Source organism: Calypte anna, chromosome 14 (genome assembly GCF_003957555.1).
Source record: "Calypte anna isolate BGI_N300 chromosome 14, bCalAnn1_v1.p, whole genome shotgun sequence".
In the NCBI taxonomy this organism is placed as follows: domain Eukaryota; kingdom Metazoa; phylum Chordata; class Aves; order Apodiformes; family Trochilidae; genus Calypte; species Calypte anna.
The window spans coordinates 11,517,582-11,536,678 of record NC_044260.1 but is presented as its reverse complement, the minus strand read 5'-3'; the positions used below and the strand labels follow the sequence as shown (position 1 = coordinate 11,536,678).

At 46.5% G+C, this 19,097-nt stretch overlaps 2 protein-coding genes across 3 annotated transcripts in view; one reads left to right on the top strand and one right to left on the bottom strand.

The window, feature by feature from the left end:
* Positions 1-629: 629 nt before the first annotated feature.
* On the bottom strand, positions 630-11,874 carry LOC103536873 (major facilitator superfamily domain-containing protein 1-like). 2 transcript variants are annotated; one of them, XM_030459838.1, is made up of 13 exons: positions 11,849-11,874; positions 11,288-11,388; positions 9,206-9,330; positions 9,054-9,109; positions 8,201-8,344; positions 7,596-7,754; positions 6,092-6,207; positions 5,182-5,282; positions 4,016-4,127; positions 3,264-3,401; positions 2,597-2,736; positions 2,344-2,455; positions 630-2,045 (listed from the first exon to the last, which is right to left on the bottom strand). In XM_030459838.1, exons 1-13 carry the CDS (start codon positions 11,868-11,870, stop codon positions 1,929-1,931), a joined length of 1,443 nt encoding a protein of 480 aa, XP_030315698.1. In that variant the 5' UTR covers positions 11,871-11,874; the 3' UTR covers positions 630-1,928. The 2 variants fall into 2 exon arrangements, with proteins under 2 accessions (XP_030315698.1, XP_030315699.1); XM_030459839.1 differs by lacking the exon at positions 11,849-11,874 and adding an exon at positions 10,126-10,210 and having other exon boundaries at positions 11,288-11,321.
* A 3,682-nt stretch (positions 11,875-15,556) lies between these two features.
* MAPK8IP3 (mitogen-activated protein kinase 8 interacting protein 3) overlaps positions 15,557-19,097 on the top strand; it is a 57,149-nt gene continuing 53,608 nt past the window's right edge. Inside the window, exon 1 of the mRNA XM_030459527.1 lies at positions 15,557-15,936. Within this exon, the coding sequence (XP_030315387.1) occupies positions 15,619-15,936 (318 nt within the window). The 5' untranslated portion in view covers positions 15,557-15,618. The remainder of the gene's footprint in view (positions 15,937-19,097) is intronic.

The window sequence follows — 19,097 nt, the reverse complement described above, 5'->3', positions numbered from 1 at the left end:
GAGATAAACTGAGAAAGCTGATGACTTCTGCCAGCCAGGCTGAAACCATTGCATTTTGTATTTATACAAAAAATTGGCTCCTCTGAACATCCTTTATTATGTACACGAGCTTTCTGTGTGAGAACACAGCATGTCTGACTGTGATTTTTCATGAATCACATTTGGAAAGTCACTGTGGGACTTTGTTTTTCCACTATGAAAACAAAAAAAAAAAGCAACTGTGGGATTTCTGCCCTGAAGGGCAGTACAGCAGCTGGGGGCTGTGCTCAAAGCTACAGTCTGGCAGGAGTCTGATTTACATGGCTGGTTGAGGCCTCACGTGGAGGACTGAGTCCAGCTTTGGGCTCCACAGGAGCTGTGATTCAGGGACTGGATGGGATGATGGAGCCCCAGAGGTGGTAAAATGGACTTGGAGCTTCTGTCATAAGATGAGAAGCTGAAAGAGCTGAGGCTGTCCTGTCTGGAGAAGAGACAACTCAGGGAGATTTTCCAGGGTGTCACCTGCTAGGAGGGAGTGAGGACAAGGGAGCCAGACTCAATTCTGGACAAGAGCCAGCAGGCACCAATTAAATGACACAAAATTCCATCTGAACACAAGGAAGGATGTTTTTTGTTGTTTTTACTGTGAGGGTGGTCAAACACCAGGACAAGTTGCACAGAGAAGTTGCAGAGTCTCCCTCTGTGGAGAGGCTCAAAGTCTGACTAGATGAAGGTGTGAACAGCTTGTTCTGTCTGACCCTGGGAGAGCTGGAATGTTGGGCCAGGTGACCTCAGGAGGTTGCAACTAAAGGAGTCTGTGGTTTTGCAGTTCTGTGACTTCTCACAACCCTCCCCTCCCAAATTTCTGCTGCACCCCAGGTTCAATCAGGGAAATGCTTTAATTGTCAGAGGTGTGAAATGAACTCAGTGTGTGACTTAAAACTGAGAAGACCTTGCTCTCTGACCACATTCTTTTCTGTAACTCAGTTTAAGAAAACTGTGCTTTGATGTGTGCATTTGTCTTCTGTGACATCTACTTAAAATGTTATTTTACCAGCTGCTGTCTGTACACAGATTGCTTTCAATCCAGTAGTATTTATTTTGACTGCAACTTGAGAAGGGCTGCTCTGAGAGTTTGCAGTCATTTACAGAAGTCATTCACTTCAGCATTCCCTGTGCTTGGCTGTGCTGAAGTTTACTTCATTCTTAAAGCATCCTTTGTGCTTTTGTAAACACTGTGTTGATGAGTGTTCTGCATAGTGAGAGCTGGCTGAGGAAAATAATCATCTAGCATTCAGGAGTAAGAGAACCCTGGTTTGAAGGACACAATTTCAGATCAGAACCTTCTACCCCTTTGAATCCAAATGCCTGGGGTATGGCTTACAGAAGCATTTCTGGTAAGGCAATAAGCACTTAAGCTAGGCTCCTGTGCCAAAGGTAATCAGTTTGATTAATTCAGGCTCCTGCCTAAAGAAAATGATGGTGTCACCTGCCTGGGTGTGTAATTAGTGAAAGATTCACATTAATGTAGGGCCGAAGCACACAGGCCTGCCAGGGTATGTGGGATAGCAAGTGCTGATGCACAGGATTCTTGTGGGGAGAAACAGTGGTAGAGCAGGCAGGCACACCTTAGGCTTGATGTTTTGATACAAGAGTGAAAGCTACCTAATGGCTTATGAACAAGCTTCAGCTGAGTCAGTTCCCTGTACTGCACTGAAGTTCTTAAAGTGCCCTGTGCAGGTTTCTGTATGCTGGAGAATGCCTAAGAACCACACAGCAGCCACCTTTCACTTGTGTGCCAGGCAGAAGAGAGTGAAAATGTTCCCTTCCTGTAGACAATTCTCTTCATTATTTCCTTTGAAGATATTTTAAATACAGAGGCTAAAAATCCATTTCTGAGCAGAAGTGACCAGTGCTGCAGCCCTTGTTCCCACAGGGTCAGGGTGAGCTCAGCTGACAGAGCCTTCATTCCCGGTGTCCTCATCAAGGAGTGGTGCTGTACCCACAGGGTCTCTGTCCTCCTGCTCCACAGGTGCTCCTTTTCTTACTTTGTTCAGCATCCCACCCTGCAAATCCAAAGCAGCAGTTAGTGAGGAAAAGGACCCTATTCCTCCTGTACATGTGTGTTGTTTTGGCTGTTTCCTGGCCCTTCCCCTCACCTCCTTGCAATAACTCAGCTGCCCACAGCTTGACACTACATAAGAGTGCTGTGCCCTGCACCACTGTCTTAACAAGACAGTTCTCTCCTTGTGCAGTCCTGTTTTTATGTCCTGGGAATGAATTATACACCCACCCAACAGCTCATTACATCAGTCAAAGCAACTCTGTGAGGTGAGGCTGTTCTTTACCTCTTGTCACACTTACCTGTCTCTTGTCCACTATGTTGAGACTGATGGAGGCAACAATGCATGCAACAGTGTTTGCCAACATAAAGATCATCATCTGTTGCCAACGCCACAGGGGGATCTTTAATTCACTGGAAAAGGCCAAAGCAGGACAGAAAAAAAGTAATTTGAAGATCTTTAAGGCACTTGTACAGCTCCTCTCTACCAAAGCACTACTGATGGCTCTGCTTGGAAAAAAAAAAAAGAAAAAAAAAAAAGGAAAGCCTTCTCACCTGGAGGTTGTTCCTAGAATGTGTCCAACAATCAGATTTGAAAGGCCAACTCCAATCATCTGCACAGAAGTTGCAAGCCCCATAGCAGTCCCCAGAGTTGCTTGGGGGACCACAAGAGGTATGGATGGCCACATACTAGCCTGGTAGGAGTATATGAGAGGAGTAATTAACTCTAAGCCTTATTTAAAGGTGTTGGTTTTAAAAGGTCAATAGTTTTAAAAGGAATTATCCCCAGTGAATAAACATACTTTCTCTTCAAAAAAATCCAGTGTAGAACCCTCCCAGCCTGTTCTAGCCCATACCCCATCCTTCTCAAGCTGCTTGAGACAGCACAGACAACACATGGTATATAAATCTGACATCCACATTTCTCCAAATATTTAGCTTGAAAGACTGAGAAGAAATGCAGGTGTTACATTCAAGGTGAAAAAGTGGTAAGAAAAGCAGGCAGATCCACACTTCATGCTGCATCCCACGATCCCTTACTCTGTTTTGGTCCATATTGATTCTTTGGAGATCCCTGTTACTAACCAGAGTCTGCAGAACTGGTAAGCCAGTGGCTTCTAGCTGTGGCTGCTAAGCCAGGACACAAGGGCAGTGACGTTTGCTATCCAGGAGGAAGAGGAACAGAGCCACAAAACACTCAGCAGTGGGGTTGTGAACTTACAGCAGCAAAGGAGTAAGTGATCCCCAGCCAGATGGTGGAGACCAGAGGAGGAACAAATGTAAATGCCAGGAGACTGAAGACTGGCAGAGTCAGTACAGCACAGCCAACAGCAAAGAACCCTCTCAGTCCAACATAGTCCTGGTAGGGGAAACAAACAGAAGGCCTTTTACAAGGGATCCTTGCTTCTTCATGCTTGAGTCATGAGGGGCTGTGTAAAGTGGGCTGGGATGAGTGGCAGCAAGACATCGTGTCCTAGGTGTTAATTGTGCAGTAGACAAACTATTAATGGTTTCTCTTGCATCCTCCAGAACCAAGACTGAAACACTTGTCAGAGAATCTGTGTCCATGTGAAATAGCAGGTGTTAATAAAGGGGGAGGAAACCCACACCATTATGCCCAGAAGTTATAGAAATAAGGGAGAGCTTGACAAAACAGGGATTGATTACATGCAGGCTGCCCTTTTCCATCAGGTGCAAAACTTATCCTGATCTCTTCCAGTCCTCTCAGAACATGCAGCCACTTGCCATGGTTTTGGTGCTACCACAGCACAATGAAGGGACAGAGGGAGAAAGAGGTTAACTTGATTTCTGGTAATTTAACTTAGACTCAAATGCATCTTATAGTTCACAAGGAATTAAAAGACTGCTTGTTCAGCAACAGCAGGCTAAAGTATAGTTGAGGGGGTTGTAACAAAGACATTGAAAAATTCAGGAAAAAGTTATCAGCAAGCAATGCTGGTTTTGGGTACTCACAATTAATATGCCAACTACTGCAGAAAGAACGAGGGAGCTGTCGTACACGGCCCCAGCAATGTAAGCAGCTGCCTGCTGACTGTAACCAGAATATTTATCCTGGATAAACTTGCTAAAAAATAAGAAACAAATGAAGGGAGGGAGAATTATATAATTAGGATTCTTTTTTTTTTTTTTTTTTTTGTTATGGTTATTTTGACAAAGCAAGTCTGAGCACAAACATACGGACAGGAAGGGTTTTAATGAGAGGATTTTTTAAACATGTTTGATTCCACCCAGTTTGTAGTGCCAAGCCTTTGCTGTTTTATTTTCTTTTTAATTGGTGAACACCACAAAGAAGCTGGCAGCTTTAATGGCCACTTTCAAGATGCTTCTGCAAGTGCCCAGTAAAGCTGCAGGTTAAAGTGGGGCTTATGTTCAGTTACATCAGCACAGCTCACAAGCAGCAATTCGTAGCTGCCTTTCCAAAATACACTGATGGGATTTTTTACATTCTTTTTGAAGAGAAAGAAAGCACCAGTCCAAGGCTCAGAATGCTGAAAGGCTGGAAAAACATTTAAAAATAATGCAACAGCAAAGACCAGCATTTAAACAGTATCTCCACTTTAGAAGTACTAGTAATTTTCCCTTGGCATTGCTAAAGGGATTTCTGGTTGAAGCACAGAACATACAAACCAAGTTTTGTTTTCACTGTCACAGGTCAGCCTTTCACCTTTGTTAGGGACATGCAAAAAAAGGCATCAAAACTTACTCAAATTCTTTACAGAATTTACAGAGCTTAGAAGGACCTTTTAGCTACTTAAAACTGGTTTGGCTCCTTACCAGTAGTAATAATGAGCCTTTAGAGACTGTGCTGTAGTAACAGATAGTAGCAAATTAACAAATCAGACACTGTTACCTGAAGATTTACTGCATCAGAATTTGCCCAAGAACAGTGGACTCAGGACTTTTTTTCTGAAGCAGAACAGTGTTTCTTGCCAGAAAAAACTCTGGGTGCCTGAACTTTTTGCTCCACAGGGCACAGGCATTACAGATGTTTCTCTGCATTAATGAATGGAAAGAACAAGTATATTATCCCTGTATTTCCCAGCCAGCTAACAGTGGAGAGCCTGCAAGGCTCTGGGAGCCTTGTGCCAATCCGTGGGACTGCAGCCACAGAGCAATACCTGGCATCTGCCACGAAGGGGAAGACTCCATTGTAGAAGAACATGATTGTGAGAACCAGGAGCCAGTAATGAAGGGGGAGGCGCCGGATGTCCTGGATGTGCTGCAAAGATCAGATGTGGCCTCAGTCACCAGGGAATAATCTGCAACTTCACACTGATGTCACCTGCTGTGAGCCACTGAAGGCCACAGAAAATTTAAGTAACAGCAGGTCAGAGGGAACTGAAAGGCAGCTCATGTACCTCTGAGGGATGTGCTTACTCCAAAGCATTCCTTTTTTAACACTATTCAATAGAGAAAACAAAAAAAAAAACCCAAACTTTCCAAATTTTATAAAGATTTTAGCTGCAAGAGACTGTGCTAAGCAGGCCCCGTTAAGAACCTACTGCAAAACCTTAAATGAAATACAGTGGAAAGATAACAGGAGCACAAAACAATAAGAATACCATCAGGAGTAGAAAGCTGTCTAATAATTTAAGTGCCACAAAAATTGCAACCTGTAATGCATATTCCTAGGCAAAGGAATGCAAGGAGGAATGGAAGAAAAGGGCTGGCAAAAGACAGCTCAGTCCTGACCAGATAAGATGTTTGCCATCACGGATCCTGTGAGCCAGAAAGCTGTTCCAAAGAGAGGCTACTATAGTTTTATGCACAAAATCATCCTCTGAGCCACCTACAATCAAGAAGTTACTGGCTCAGAAAAGTAGTGGCTTTCAGAGTGCTGTCTCAGCTCTCTGGAAGGCTGCAAACAGGAAATGTACACTTCAGTGGCTTGCAGTATCCTCGGATGTTCCTGAGGAACTGCTCTGCAAGATTCAACCAAGTGGTGCCAATGCCCTCTTCTGGCCAGGCCCAGCTTCCTCATGCACCCCCAGCTCCCTGAGATGGAAAAGCTGCCTGAGAAACACCTACCACTTTTTTTGATTCCTGCTGGATAACCCCATCCAAGCCCAGCTGCTTCGTGCCCACTTTATCCAGTGCACTGACTGCAAGGGCTGAAACAAACCCGAGCACACAGAGCAGGGTACCTGGAGAAGACACAAGAGGTGTTAGAAATTCCTTGCTTTGGACAGAGCTGAACCACAAAACCAACCACATGCAACATGCAGAATTCTCTCTGACTTCTACTCCTGGCTTCTCAACATGAACAGCCCCACAGAATGAACATTTACCTCTGACCACCCCGTGGAGCTACAGCCACCCCTCTGCAGACAGGCACTTAGCTGGGCTCTGGCAGAATGCCTTCAGAACTGAAGTGGGCCCCTGAGAAACAAACCCGAGGGCCAAACCAGCCAGACATTAGAAGCTTAGCTGCTCCCCTGAGCAGGAGAGGTGTCAGACATGGGCTGGTGTGAAAGCCAAGTCCTCATTTATGTGACCTGCTGCAGTTACTCCAGCAATCTGACCTGCAAGCAGACAGACCCAGAGGAGTCAGATTATGCTGGATGTGCCAGCAGCACATTTGGCAGGGAGCATCTGCAAAACCTACATCCTTCTCTCAGAAAGACATCTGTATCCTATCTCTGTGATCATACACACTTTGCCTGACGTATTTATCCCTTCACAGGCTACTGAGATTGCTGTGCTGGGCTTGCAAATGCTGCCTGAGCACAACACTACTGGTGTCAGGAGGAATGCAGCACACCAGGCCTGAGATTTCAGATTTCAGTTTATGCCTGAGATTATCTCACATATGCATCCCCTTTTCCATGGATGATGGCTCACACTGTTTGGTTGACTGGGAAATGATACTTCCCTACAACCACCAAGTCTCTGTCAACAAGGGCTGCCCTGAAGCAGCTCTCCCCAGCATCACCATTCCAGCACACCCCAGTAACTGAGTGCCACTCCCTAACTGCACCATAGAACAGATCATCCCCTCCCGTAGAGACAGATCCCATTTCAGTGCACCAAAGACAGGTCAGAAACTCAAATCTTCTACAGACGTGAGCCCTAAAACAGATTATTACTGAGAAACATGTGATTCAGATTCTGCTTCTCACAGTAATGCAAACCTACTCTCTTGATCAGTCCACGTGCAAGGCATCTTGTCCTGAGTCAGACCAATCACACACTTTTGGTAGCTAAAACACAGAACACCCTGGATTCCTCTTTTGTTTCACTCTGGAATTTTCATTCCATGGGAGTAAATCCACATTAAGTACTGACTACCTGTGACCACAGATGTTAAAGTACCTCAAGAAGACTGCAGAAAAATCTGTCAGGCCTGACATTACACCTCCAGGCACCAGTGAAGAAAATATCACTCCATTGCATACAGGAAGCAACAGGAAAAACTAAAATAATGTGCCCTCTCCTGCTGACTTACCTATCTCTTTCAGGCATTGTTCATAGCTGGACAAACAGGTTTCCTCAGGTTTAGAAAACAAGATGCCAAAGCACCAAAGAAACTCACCTCCCCAGAGTGTCCACTGCATTCCAAAGTTTGCCTCAAACTGCTGGGTGAAGAAGAAGTTGAGGACACTCCCAAGACGAGAGAAAGACAGAGTCAGGCCAAATGCCAGTGCCAGTTCCTTCCCCTTGAACCAGAAGGCTGTGATACGATTCTGTGCAACTTGGAGAAGACAAAAATTCTCTCTTGAACAGACAGATGTGGCCAAGAACACTGCACAGAAACAACAAACTGACTCTCAAGCTGCAGTGCTTGAGCTAGGGTGAGACCTCCAGACAGTCCAGGTGCAGGTAGGACATCTCAGCTTTACAGTGCTTTTTAAATGGATTAGATCATGCTGGGACTTGGGAGGTGAACTAACCCCAAAGGCACAGCAATCACACATCACTCCCCACGCTTGGGAGAAAGACAAACTTCTTAGAGAGGAAGACATTTTAAACATTCATCATACACTGAACCCATGCAACCCTTCAGGAAGCAGTCCTCTTCCTTAGCAACATTCTGGGTGCAGAGCAGGTGGAACTCTGCAAGGACAAGGTTCTAGGAAGCAAAATAAAAATGTATCATGACCCTCTGGTGAGGTATAAAAAAGACTGTGGATTCCTTACTAGTAAGTGATCCATTCCCAGAGCCAAAGAGCAGTCTTCCTGTTAGCATCATCGGCAGGAGGTATGGTGATCCCTTGAAGTGTGAGCCTAGAGCAAAGATTGATGATCCCAGCACAGTCAGAAGAGAGAAAACAAAGACACCAACTAGGGAGAAACAGGAAAAAAAAAACAAAACGCAAACTTCAACAGATGTGCTGAGATCAGGACAAAAGCATTCTTTGAGAAAAAGCAAAACAGCAACCTCAAAACAGACCAGTAAATCTGTGGGCTTCCATCAGGTTAGCACTACTATTTGAATTTTGTGAAGAGTGGGCTCTATAACATGACTGGGTATTCCTCAAAATATGACCATGATGGAAGGTTAGAGAAAAATTAGATACAAGGCTCTGAACTCTTTAATAAGGGTTCCTGTCCTGACCTCAGCTACAGACTGCACCTACCACAAGCCATCTCCTTCCCTCTGCCCCTGTCTCCTCATCTCTAGGACATTTACCTCTGTGAGACAGAGCAGAACTGTGTTTGCTGGGACTGCCAGGCCTTAGATTATGGCAGACACCAGAACAAATGTCAGAGCAAGGAACAGACATCAAGAACAGGCAACATTATTCCCTGTTACATGTGTGTCAGAGGAAAGCTCTTTTCCTGTACTGCTGTGGACATTCAGGTAAATCAGTGGTCAAAGGATGAAAACCTCCCAGTTGCCCTCATGGAGCTGCTGAACTCACCATCATTCACTCACTCTGCCCACTGAGCTCTCCCAGCCCTCTGTCATCTTATTCAAGTGGAACCTTCACCCTTTGCACTGAAAGAACAGCCTGAAATCCCACATGAATATCAACTGATCAGAACTTACAGCGATTTCCCAGTTTATCAATCAGGAATCCAGCCAGAATAACCACTGCTGCATTTCTAGGAGAAAGCAAGAATAGAAAGATTAGTGTGTTACTGCTGGGAAGCCTTGAGCAAACAACCCCAACCCCCCAAAGCATGAGAAAAGCAACTTACGTCCAGGCATAGATGGCATACAGCAAATTGTACTGTGCAGGTGTCATTCCCAAGCCTTCAACACAGTCCAGTGTGCTGTTCTGCTCAGTCCTGTTGGAATGGGTTCTATTGGGGCAGGTCAGATTCTGCAGAACAAGTCACAGAGTCTGTGGTAGGCAGCAGACACAGATGAAAACCCACACATTCCTTTAAAAATGAAGGGTTTGCCTACTAGATTTTTGTTTCTCCTACTCAGTTCCCACTCACACAACCAGGAATTAGAGGACTTGTGTCTTCTCCCAGGAAGCCAGCAGCTCCTGACAGATGAGAAATGACCAGCCACTGGCACCACGTGCCTTCCCATCCCCTTCCTGGGACAGCACCAACAGGGGCTCAGAGCTTTTATACACATTTCAGTTCAAAAGAAAAACCAACAAACTGCACCATGACATTTTTTTGATCCCTTAGATTCTGGGCTATAGCTTAGCTTGATCTGACTCTTCAATACAGACCATGAAGTCTTAAGCAGTGAATATGAAACTTAGCAGTAGTCCATATTCATTCACAGCAGTATAAAGCATTTCTTGAGCAGTGGGCAGCTGGTAGTCACAGTATGATTTAATATGCCAAGTTATCCTACTGAAAAGCAACATCTCCTCAACAACATGTGACCAGGAAAAAAACCTGGATCTTCCAACTACAAAAAATCTACTTGTGTTAGCAGACAGAAGTGAGGTCTTCCACACTGGAAGGCACAAGTTTGATGTCTTGAATAAGGACAAGGGAAGTGTAATTTTAACCACATGATTTTTATGTAGCCATATTTACAAACCCCTCAAATCTGCTGTAGTAGAAATGTCCATAGCTGCAGAGAAACAGTCCTCTAGAACAAAGCATCTTCCCTGCAAGCACTGGTCTGAGGTGCTCCGACTACCACTTACTTGTGTAAGGCAGGTAGAGACTGAATTCCCCAGAGTAAAAATATGATGAGAATGTCAACTGATAAAAATCCTGGATGCACAGTGCCTAACACAGAAAAATACAGCTTGGTTTCATTGTAAAGTTACCTAGGCAGCAAAATATGAAAAAAAATCTTTCCTTTGCTCCATAAATAACTGATACTTGTGGAAGATAAGGAATAAACTCCCCTTTTTTTTTTTAATTTTTTTACTCCTGTTTGCAATGAAAAACTGCACCTAACTTAGCCTGTAGTTCACTGAACATTATGGATTAGCTTATGCACTTAAAACAAAACAAAAACCCAACTCCCCAAAAGCCCAAGTTATATGCAATCTGTATGTGTTTCTTGCTACGGAAGCAGAAAAAGGACCTGGACTCCCTGCACATACTCATCTACCCACAGATGGCACACGTGAGTAAAATCAGCTCTCAAAAGTCACCAAGCAATCACAATCAATGAGTCAAGTAAGAATTTCTCAGGTATTCAAGTTAAGAAATTTGTGCCCTGGCATCCCTGGGAAAATCTCAGAAATCAACTGGGGATATCTGTCTGAACCCTGACCAGCCAAATGTTCAAACATTTGAGAATATGAATAGTTTGTACATGACAAACAACATGTGCAATCTCCCTGCACAGCTCTGCCCTTCTGGTAGCAAACAAATGTGTGCTGTGATACCTGACATACCAGGAGGTTTGGATCTGAAGATCCAGAAAGTCTTTTGCCACACTGCTGTTCTGCCAGCCCAGTGTAGGCACTGATGCTGAATTCCGTGTACCTCCTACCTGCAGAGTGGTGTGAATTCTGTCCTAACTCTGAACTTCATTCTCGGGACAGGCTCCTGGGCAGAGCTGACAACCATCGAACAAGGGCAGGTTTTAGATTCCCAGCTCTCCAGGCAGCAGTGAGAACGCAAACTCCTCACAGCCTGTCCTGCTTCATGGCATCTTCCTCCCAGGAGACACGATGGTAATAACCTCGTGTTACGAAGTTAAGATAAAGATCTCGGAGCACGACTCCTATACCGACCCCATAAGCAGAGGTTTTGGAACTCTGTCAGTGACCAAGGCCTCTGCTTTGCTGGTTGTGCCTCCTCTGCATGCCCCACTGCGGTCCCGTCGCCCAGACAGAGCCCCGCACTTACCCCCTGGAACTGCTCCTGCAGGACGCTGGGGATGTCGAAGCACAAGTAGGAGCCGAAGGTGAGGAGGCAGTTGAAGAACAGCACCGCGAACCTATAGGAGGCTGCGGGGCAGAGAGGAAAACCTCGCACTCCTTCTCCTCGCACCTCTTCCCCTCGCACCCTCTTCTCCTCGCACTCCTTCTCCTCGCACTCCCTTCCCCTCGCACCCCCTTCTCTCGCACCCCCTTCTCTCGCACCCCCTTCTCTCGCACCCCTTCCCTTCGCACCCCCTTCTCTTGCACCCCCTTCCCCTCGCACCCCCTTCTCTCGCACCCCCTTCTCCTCGCACCCCCTTCTCTCGCACCCCTTCCCCTCGCACCCCTTCCCCTCGCACCCCTTCCCCTCGCATCCCTTCCCCTCGCACCTCCTTCCCTCGCACCCCCTTCCCCTCACGGCACGGCCGAGCCCTCCCGCAACCCCAGCTCAGCCAGCCGGGACCAACCGGGACCAGCCGGATCCGCTGTCCACGGTGGGACGGGGCCCAGCCGGCACCCCGGGCCCTGTGTCCCCGCTGCCCCTCACCTCGCTCCGCCGCAGCCGCCATGCCGCCGCCGCAGCCCCGGCCCCGCCTGTTCGCGGCTCCGCCCGCAGCGGGGACCCGGACCCGAGCCTGGCCCTGCCGGGGCCTCCGGGAGGGACCGGAGCTGAGACGGACCTGGGGGGGGGGTGAAAGAGGTCTGGAGATAAAAGCTCCTATCTGAAAAGCAGCGCGATAAGCTGGGGGAGTTATCTTCAGTTAACAGGAGGACAGTTAGTAAAGAGAATTTAAAATAATCCGTACAACAGGCAAAGGTCAAACGGATCAAGGAAAGATGGGGAACAGCTGACTGTGCACACACGAAACTGGTTCATAATGCATCATAAACGGAACAGCAGTCCAAAAGGTGGTGTTTTGGGGAAAAAAAAAAAAAAGCAATTTAGGTCATTTAGGATGCATTAAGAGAAGTGTCTTGTGCAAGACATGGGGAAAGCAAGCAGTTGTTTTAGATAGTAGACAATACTGCACAAGGATAGATAGAAACCAGCCAAGCATAAATCAGGTGTTTCTGGTTATCTCAGCAGCAGGGTCCTGCCGAGGTACAGACAGTTTAATAAGTGAAGGGGAAAAAAAAAAAAGGTAAAAAAACAACCAAGTTCATAGCCATGATCTCTGAAAAATACCCTCCTTTTAATCTTTGACCAACAAGCTATGTGAATTTGATGTGTTAGAATTAATTCACCTTTTGAATTTTACTTTTTTCACCTTTCCACCTCCAACTCATAAATGATCTTGAGTAGGGATGGGAAGTGTGTTTGATTCATGAGCCCAGTCTCAAGTTACTTCATGTCCAGTAGAACCATTAGGCTGTATTTAAGGAGGAAGAGAACAAGCATAAAAATATTTTAGGTGTTTAGTCAGTTAAAGAGAAATTTCTGAGCATGGACAGGTGAAATACTTTCCTGCTGAATTTGTACATCAGCATCTCCAGTGTCTCTACTATTGCTCAGAACTTCCTAGAAGTGTGTAAGAACTAAGGGATATGACTGATTAAAGATCTATGATTCAGAAAACATTTGGGAACACTGAATGTGAAGACTGTTGTTACTTCCATCTTCTATCAAGTAAGTCTTTATGTAGTAGAAGAGGTATGGGCTTACCTTATGGAGCACAAAAAGCCCAAAAAATTACAACTCAAGAAGTAGCAGTGAGAGAGAAAACTCATCTGTTCACAGCACTTGTGGGGCAGGAACAAGACCAGTTCTGATAGAAGAGAGGAACTCTTTTTCCATTACTGCTTCAGAGAAGAGAATTGGTATTTTATGAGAAAAATCCAGTAAGCTGAAAAGTTGGGTGTTGTTTCTCAACACAACCTTTGGAGACTATCCTTGAAGAGAACTTTTAATGTAGAGGATACGTGATGGCTTTGTAAGTTCTGGAGCATGGTTGTGGGCAGGTGGTTGACTCAAGGTTTGCCTAAGGCTCTGCTTTGTAAGTATATCTATGATTTCAATATTGTTTACTGTGTATTAGTGCTTTTATATTCTATCAAATTCTGTTAATCTTAACTTTAATTGTAGGTGTCAGTCACTCTGATTTTTATTTGACCCGTTACCTGGTTCCTCCCCCCTTGCCCTTGCATCCATAAGTTTGCATCCATAAACTTTGCTGTGTTATGATGACTGTGGATATATTAAAAATCTGAAGTTCTCAGAAGTCCTGGTTTTCAGTTGTCTCATAAAAATCCACACAGATAATTGTAATTAAGTTCTACAGAAAGCTCATACTTCTGAAAGTAGTATCAAGTCCTTCCCCTGCCCTTGAAGTTCTTGTGCCAGTTTTGCTGATTTTAGAGCTTCGATTTTATGTACCAGGTTTTTTTTTTTGGTATATATTTCTTCCTGCTAATCTGGATTTTTCACCACCAGTTTCAGGAGTTCCACAAGTATTGTGGGCAGTCCTGCAGTCCTTGGAGTTTAGCATTTAACTTCTTAAAGCATGTGTCATTATCTGAATTCTCTTTCTAGGTGACTGTCCTACATGAGAGCAAGCAGTGAAATTGATTTTGTTACAAGTTGTATTAAACGTCTATGAAAACAAAATATACTGTACTTTTTGTTATCTCTTCAGTCATAAGCAGGTAAAAATGTAAGTGTAGTAAGCACAATGTTCTCAGGCAGGCTAATGATTTTAATTTACCAGGTGCTATACTTTATTTTACACATTCCTCCTGAAAACCGAAGACATAGGAACATTAATATGTAATCATTTAACATATTTTGCTATATCCTTCTCACGACTGTCTTTTTATTCCTGACCAGCCAGTGTCCTTTTTTCAGGCTCACTGAGTCCCCAGAGGGACTGTTCTGCTGTCAAGCTCCAAAACATCTTTTTGCTGCCGATGCTGTTAGGGGCAGGGGGCACCCAGTGCTGGGTGCTGCTCCGTGCCCAGGCTGCAGGCTAGAGGGGAGGAAAAGCCCCAGCACAGGGAGTGAGGGAGGCAGGAGGAGCCGTGCTGCTGTGTGTTTGCTTACTGCAGGGTCTGAGGGCTGAGCTGTTCTATTTTTTCCTGTCCTGCTGTTTGTACAAGAGCTCTTCAAAATAATGAATAATGTAACCTTCTCTGGCACAACTGCTCCATTTGCTGATGCTCATTCCAGCTGACTCAGAAGCCATCCCTCCCACAGGCTCAGGACAGACCTGAAAACCCACCATGTGTTTAACATGGCACTGAACTAAGCAATGACTGCAGCTGCCTTGCCTTGGAAGCAGAGCTGAGTGACTGAAGTGAAAAACCCACCGAAATGGAGTGAAGGAATGCCCCGATTTTCATAGATACCAGGGAGAGGGTGGCTGGAAGTCTGAAGGTGTTTGGAAGCTTTTATGTTTATAACTGTGTTCCAAACTATAGTTCTAACACTCTTTTGGCTGGAAGTTGTCCCCCTCCCTCAAAAAAAGTGTCTTTCTAGAGCAAGCCCCAGGTTGAGCAACATCCAGTTTAGATAATGCTCCTTACTGCTGTTAGGTGTTGGGGAATCCGAGAGTGTGAGTAGGAAAGAATCGCTTCGTTTGTCAAATTGTCTCAAATTGTCCTCTACAGTCCGTAGCAGTCCCAGGCCTGGGACAACTCATTGAATCGTTTGGTTTTGGTGTCCAGATCAGGATGCGGAGAGGCGGACTTGGATTTCATCTGGGATGAAGGGAAGAGACCAAAAACACCTGGGTCTGTGCTGTGGGCCCAGAGGCGTGATGTCTGTGGGGTGTCTGCGGTGATGATGTCTGTGGGGATGCGGGTCCTCCAGGCGCTGGACGTCACCCGCGTCTCCGCTGCGTCACTCTGCAGCAGCGTGACGGCCTGCGGGAGGGTCCCACGGGCTGCGGGGAGCCCGGCGGGCAGCGGGACACTGAGCGGGACACTGCGCGGAGCACTGCGCGGATCACTGCCGGCGACTGCGCGCTCCCCCCCATCCTCTGACCCGCCGCAGGCCTCGGGGAGGAGCCTGGCCCGGGGGGTTGGCCCTGTCGCGACCCGCAGCCCGGCGGCGGTGGGGACGTCTCCGCCGGGCGGGGCTGCGCCTGCCGGGACCGGTATCTTCCCGCGGGGAAGGGGCGCTGTGCCGGAAGCTACCGGGGCCTGCAGCGGCGCGGAGCACGGCGGTCCCCGTCCCATCCCGGAGGGGCTTCGGAGGGGCTCCGGGGGCGGTGCCTCCGCCTGACGCGGCGGGCGGGGCGGGGGCGGGGCAGGGCCCGGCGGCAGCGGCCTGAGCGGCGGCGGCGGCAGCAACGGGGAACGGGAGGCTGCGGAGCCGGCAGGATGCTGGAGATCCAGCTGGACGATGGCGGCGTGGGGGGGTACCCGGGCGATGATTACTGCTCGGGGTCGGTGATGTCGGAGCGGGTCTCGGGCCTGGCCAACAGCATCTACCGTGAGTTCGAGCGGTTGATCCACTGCTACGATGAGGAGGTGGTGAAGGAGCTGATGCCGCTGGTGGTGACGGTGCTGGAGAACCTGGACTCGGTGCTCACCGACAACCAGGAGCATGAGGTGGAGCTGGAGCTGCTGCGGGAGGACAACGAGCAGCTCCTCACGCAGTACGAGCGGGAGAAGGCTCTGCGCAAGCAGGCCGAGGAGGTGAGCGACGCCGCCCCGCCACCATCTTGGCCGCCCGTCGGGGGGTGAACCGCGGCTGCGGTGATGGGCGGTGGGGCCAGGGTGGGGGTGGCGGGGCCGGGCCGGGCCGCAGCGATGCTCGGAGCGGGCAGGGCCGCCTGCGCTCAGGCCTGGGCTCCATCTCCTCCATCATCCCGGGGCGGCGGGGAGCCCCGGGCAGCGGCCTCCTGTACCTTCTAGAAAGGGAGCCCGGTCGGCGCGGGTGCGGGTCCAGGCCCTGCCACGCGTGTCCCCTCCTGCGGGGCCGGGGCTGCCGCCCCCCGCGGGATCCCCCCCTTCCCCAACTCGGGGAGGCCGCGGGGCAGGGCCCGGCCCGGAGCCTCCGCAGCTCCGCGGGGCCGGGCGCAGATGCCTCGGAGGCTGATCCACCCTTTCAAAACAGGAGAGGGAAAAAAACTCAGCAAAAATAGATTTGAAGAATTCAGCAACACATAGGAGACTCGACAAATATGCTTATTTGTGGTTTCAAGAAATACTAATTAAAAGGGATGATTTCTGTGCAGCCATGCAGCTTTTTAAACTGTCATCAGCAAGCCATTTAGTTGTAGAAAAAAGCCCCAAACCTTTAAACTATAGCGTCTGATTTTTTAAAACTTTGTTTTACCGAAACTGCACCTTTAACCTAAGTAAAGCAGTTTCCCAAGTTCGCGGCTGCAGTTTCCCGAAGTCTGGGTTCGCTCCTGTGAGCCATGTCAGAGCCTCTCAGCTGGGGGATCTTTGGAGGGGATGTCAGGAGAACAGCCCCCTCTGATGGGAAGGAACAAAAATCCCGGGGTTACAAAGACACGTGAAGACAAAACAGGGGGGAGGTGACTTGCACTCTTGTCTGCTTCCATCTGCGCCTGTCCCTTCTGAAATCAAGAGCATCTTTTCAGCCTTAACTGAGGACAGAGAACCAGGGGGTTTACTGTTCAGCTTCTTGAGGTGGTGATCTGTGAACTGCGATAAAGCACTGGTGATGGAAAAAGTCCATCACCACCATGTCAACCTTGTTTCACTACACAGCTTCTTAAAATTCAGACTTTAGAGCAGAAGATGTAAGATGCAGTAGGCTTCCCAGGAGCAGACTTCTTACTTGATACGGGATTGTTAATGAAATAGCTTTTGAATTGGAGAACAGCATAAAGCACCATGCAGGATTTTCACAGGCCTTTTCTTGTTGCTTACTAATTGCATGCAAGAATCTTGCTAACTTGATGAGGGAGCTGTTTGTGGGCTGTAATACTGAAAGCGAGAGCCAGTCAATTAAGGTTTTAGTCCTGAGTTTTAGTTAGGTTATTAGTGGACTGATAAGTAATCTTTTAAAGTTATTTTTTTAATGCATGTAAGGTTTGAATAATTATTCTGAGTACATGAGACTTTTCTTATTAAACATTGCATAGAGACAGAATATCACAGCTTCTGAGAGAAGAGTTTTTACAGTGCACAATGTGTAGGGAGAAAAAATGTGACTACAAGTGAGGAACAGTCCAGTTGGAATGATTTTGCATCTCTGGACTTGGATAGACTTCTAGTCTTGACTTACTTGATACAGGGTGTGTTTTCTGGAAGCAAATGTAGTGACAACAATTATTCCCTGCAAGGAAGCTCAGGAACCATAGCACAATACTGTGTGCTGAGATTTAAAAAGCACCAACAATGATGATGCACTCTCATCCTTATGTATAGCTCAGTGTAACTGAGGAAAAATGTCTGCAAGTCTTGTTACCAAAACCAAATAGAGAATGTGCTTTTTATGAGAACAAATGAGTATTATTCCTCTATGTAGTCCCTGTTACAAGGTCATATATGGAATATATTGCTGCTGTTTCCCTCTATGTGAAACAAGAAGCATGTTTTTTTGTCTGTACCTATTTCCCCTATTCTGCTTACTATGCAGCCAGCATGTTATGTTACAGAGGTGAAAATCTATGTATTAACAGAGAATTCTGTTGTCCTCCAGATAGTTACAGTCAAAAAATAGAAAAATGTTTTTCTACCACAAGTGTGGATTTCTGCTCTGTAGCAGTGCCCACAGGAACCAGGGAGGGTCTGTCCCATTTCTTGAGCAGCATTCTCTGCCCTATGCCTCAGGTCTTGGGGTGAGAGCTTCATTTTTTTGAGTGGGAGGATCCTCCTCTGGGAACAGGATTTGACCCCAGTCTTAATTCCTCCCTGCATATGAGTGCTAATTACAACAATTAAAGTGACATTGAGAACTTGCAAGTTGGAGGTGAAAAACTAATTTGTTCTTCTCTTGAAATAATCTGTCAAGACCATGAATTATGATTACTTTATTACTTTATTTTATTACTAGATTTATTAATTTCAAAGAAAGTGAAACTAAAGTGGGCATTGTTTTCTGGCATAATGATGCCCGTTGTCTGGTCTTGTTACCATCACTGCAGAACCATCAAATCTTGCTGTTTTGTTTTTATGCAGAAATAGTGCACAGACTCCATGGGTATGTTTTGTTAAATTAGGGCTGTTTCTAAGAACTTTCATTTAATTTTCCCTAAATGCCATAAAAGAAGGTTTTCCTCCTCAATGCCCTTCTGTCTTTAAGATTATTCTATATATTATCTTTTAAAAAAATCTTTGCCAAAAGCAAATTATGGCTTTAATTTCTAAACACTAGGGCTGCAGTGACTCACTGCAGGACAGCAGAAACACCTGGGCAAGTAGACTGAAAATAGAAGTTCCTTGAAGTGAGGTGATTCTGTCAGTCTGTGATTCCGAGGCTTAGCATGCAATGTTTCGGTTTTCAGTGACCTCCAAGCTGCCAAAGATGTGGAATTGCCTTAGGTTTTCTGTGCTTTTAATTTCTTCCATCTCTTTCATATTATGTATGCACACAGGGTAATTATCACTTACGTGGTGTGGTGGTTTGTGGAATCAGGGCATTGTTTAGTTTGGCAAGAAGCTCCTGAGATTATTTAGTCCAACACTCTGCTCTCCCAGGGTCAGCCAGAGCAAGTTGTCCAGGACTGCATCTGTTCAATCTCTTTTCCTGGGAAAGTGGCTCCAAGGACCACCTTTGTGGTCCTGGTATTTGTGGTGATGTATCCTAATGAATGGTATTGATTTATTTTTACTGGCTAAGTATTGTTTTTAGCTTGATTTCTTAAGAAAATGAACCTTAT